At 37.6% G+C, this 2966-nt stretch overlaps 1 protein-coding gene across 1 annotated transcript in view; it reads right to left on the reverse strand.

Moving 5' to 3' along the window:
- Positions 1 to 871: 871 nt before the first annotated feature.
- LOC103740557 (zinc finger protein 160-like) overlaps positions 872 to 2966 on the reverse strand; it is a gene marked incomplete at its 5' end in the record, with an annotated part of 11552 nt that continues 9457 nt past the window's right edge. The window contains 2 exon segments of the mRNA XM_029567401.1: positions 872 to 1581; positions 1660 to 2963. Coding sequence (XP_029423261.1) covers positions 1239 to 1581; positions 1660 to 2963 — 1647 coding nt within the window.

The raw sequence follows: 2966 nt of genomic DNA on the forward strand, positions 1-2966 counted from the left end.
TGGACATTGCACGACAGAGTTGCACTTACATATATGCAGGCAATACATGCATACACATAAAATAAAAATGATAAAAACTTTTAAAAACATAAAAACACACTGTGCTATTTTGTAAGTGTAACTTGAGTTCTCAGTGATATTCACCACAATTGGATGGGAAAGCGAAGGTGTTCTCACTTTTTTTATGTTGCTAGCTCTTCATATATTTGAATTAATAAATTTTGATTAGCAATTTTGCACTTAATTCTAAGTTTTCGTTCAGTTCAATGCACTATGAAGTTTTGTAATATATAAATATAAGTGTTTCAAAATTTTCCAGACTTTTAGGCATATCCCTTTAGTACGAATGCTATTTCGTATTCTAAGGATTGAGTCCAGGGTAAAGGATGTACCACATTCTGAGCAATTGTAAACTATCTCTTTAGTATGAGTTTTTGATAATTGCTGCCTTTTGACATGATTAAAGGAAGAGCCACATTCTTTATACTGCAGTGTCTCCCTTTATTATAATTTCTTTGATGTTCTCTAAGAGTTGAAATACAAGGAATGGACTTCCCAAAACATTTTCATTTGTGAGGTTTCTCTTAAGTGTGAATTCTCTGGTACCTTCTTGTGCTGAGTGCTCAGTTGGTCACATTCATCTTACCAGAATGGGTACTTTCCAGTATGAATTCTCTGATGAAATATTAAATCTGACATACAACTAAAGGACTGGTCACAAGCTTCACATTTGTAGGGTTTCTCTCAAATGAAAATGCTGATGTCTTCTAAGAATTGACCGTCCACTAAAGGACTTGCCACATTCTTCATATCTGAAGGATTATCTCTCCAGTATGTATTTGCTGATGTAATCTAAGATGTGAGCTTGATGATGTCCTCTAAGACTTGACCACTGACTAAAGGACTTGCCACATTTTTCACATTTGAATGGTTTCTCTCTGGTATGCATTCAGTGATGTAATTGAAATATTGACATATGAGTAAAAGCCTTGGTACATTCTTCACATCTGCAGGTTTTTCTCCAGTACATATATGCTGCTGTCTTCTAAGAATTGACCATTTACTGAAAGACTAGTCACATTCTTTACATTTGTATCGTTTTCTCCAGAATGTATTTGCTAATGTAATCTAACATGCGATATTTGACTAAAGGAATTGCCACATTCTTTACATTTCTAGGGTTTCTCTCCAGTATGTATTTGCTGATGTAATCTGACATATATCATTTGACTAAAGGACTAGCCACATTCTTCACATCTGTAGGGTTTCTCTCCAGTATGTATGTGCTCTTGTCTTCTATGATTTGACCATTTACTAAAGCACTTTCCACATTCTTCACAACTGTAGGGTACCTCTCCAGTATGTATTCGCTTACGTACTCTAAGAACTGACATCTCAATAAGGGACTTGCCACATTCTTCACATCTGTAGGGTTTCTCTCCAGTATGTATTTGCTGATGTCTTCTAAGATGTGACCGTTTACTAAAGGACTTGCCACATTCTTCACATCTGTAGGGCTTCTCTCCAGTATGTGTTCACTGATGTACTCTCAGTTGTGACATTTGATTAAAGGACCGTTTACTAAAGGACTTGCCACATTTTTCACATCTGAAGGGTTTCTCTCCAGTATGTATTCGCTGACATAATCTAAGATGTAACCTTTCACTAAAGGACTTCCCACATCCTTGACATCTGTAGGGTTTCTCTCCAGTATGTGTTCGCTGATGTACTCTAAGATTTGACACATAACGAAAGGACTTGCCACATTCTTCACATCTGTAGGGTTTCTCTCCAGCATGTATTCGCTGATGTGCTCTAAGATTTGATAGTTGACTAAAGGACTTGCCACATTCTTCACATCTGTAGGGTTTTTCTCCCGTATGTATTCGCTGATGTTTTCTCAGATTTGATATACGACTAAAGGATTTGCCACATTCTTCACATTTGAAGGGTTTCTCTCCAGTATGTATATGCTGATGTTTTCTAAGAATTGACTGTCTACTAAAGGACTTGCCACATTCTTCACATCTGAAGGGATTCTCTCCAGTATGTATTCGCCTATGTAATCTAAGATGTGACCTTTCACAAAAGGACTTCCCACACTCTTCACATCTGTAGGGTTTCTCTCCAGCATATATTCGCTGATGTACTCTAAGACTTGATATTTGACTGAAGGACTTGCCACATTCTTCACATCTGTAGGGTTTCTCTTCAGCATGTATTTGCTGATGTCTTCTAAGATGTGACCGTTGACTAAAGGACTTGCCACATTCTTCACATCTATAGGGTTTCTCTCCAGTATGTATTCGCTGATGTACTCTCAGATTTGATATTTGACTAAAGGATTTGCCACATTCTTCACATTTGAAGGGTTTCTCTCCAGTATGTATATGCTGATGTCTTCTAAGAATTGACCGTCCACTAAAGGACTTGCCACATTCTTCACATCTGAAGGATTTCTCTCCAGTATGTATTTGCTGATGTAATCTAAGATGTGAGCTTTCACAAAAGGACTTCCCACACTCTTCACATCTGTAGGGTTTCTCTCCAGCATGTATTCGCTGATGTACTGTAAGATTTGATATTTGACTAAAGGACTTCCCACATTCTTCACATACGTAGGGTTTCTGTCCAGTATGTATTCGCTGATGTGATCTAAGATATGACATTTGACTAAAGGATTTGCCACATTCTTCACATCTGAAGGGTTTCTCTCCAGTATGCATTTGCTGATGTACTGTAAGATATGACACATGATGAAAGGACTTGCCACATTCTTCATATTTGTGGGGTTTCTCTTCAGTATGACTTCCCTGCTGTAATTTGAAACTTGACATCACAGTAAAGGACCTGTCACATTCTTCACATCTGTAGGGTTTCTTTCCAGTATGAATAGTTTCATGACGCCTAAGATTCGAGGCCTTGGTGAAGCACTTATCACATTCTTTACACTTGTATGGCGTCTC

Source organism: Nannospalax galili, unplaced genomic scaffold (assembly GCF_000622305.1).
Source record: "Nannospalax galili isolate Female #2095 unplaced genomic scaffold, S.galili_v1.0 scaffold1841, whole genome shotgun sequence".
Classification (NCBI taxonomy): Eukaryota; Metazoa; Chordata; class Mammalia; order Rodentia; family Spalacidae; genus Nannospalax; species Nannospalax galili.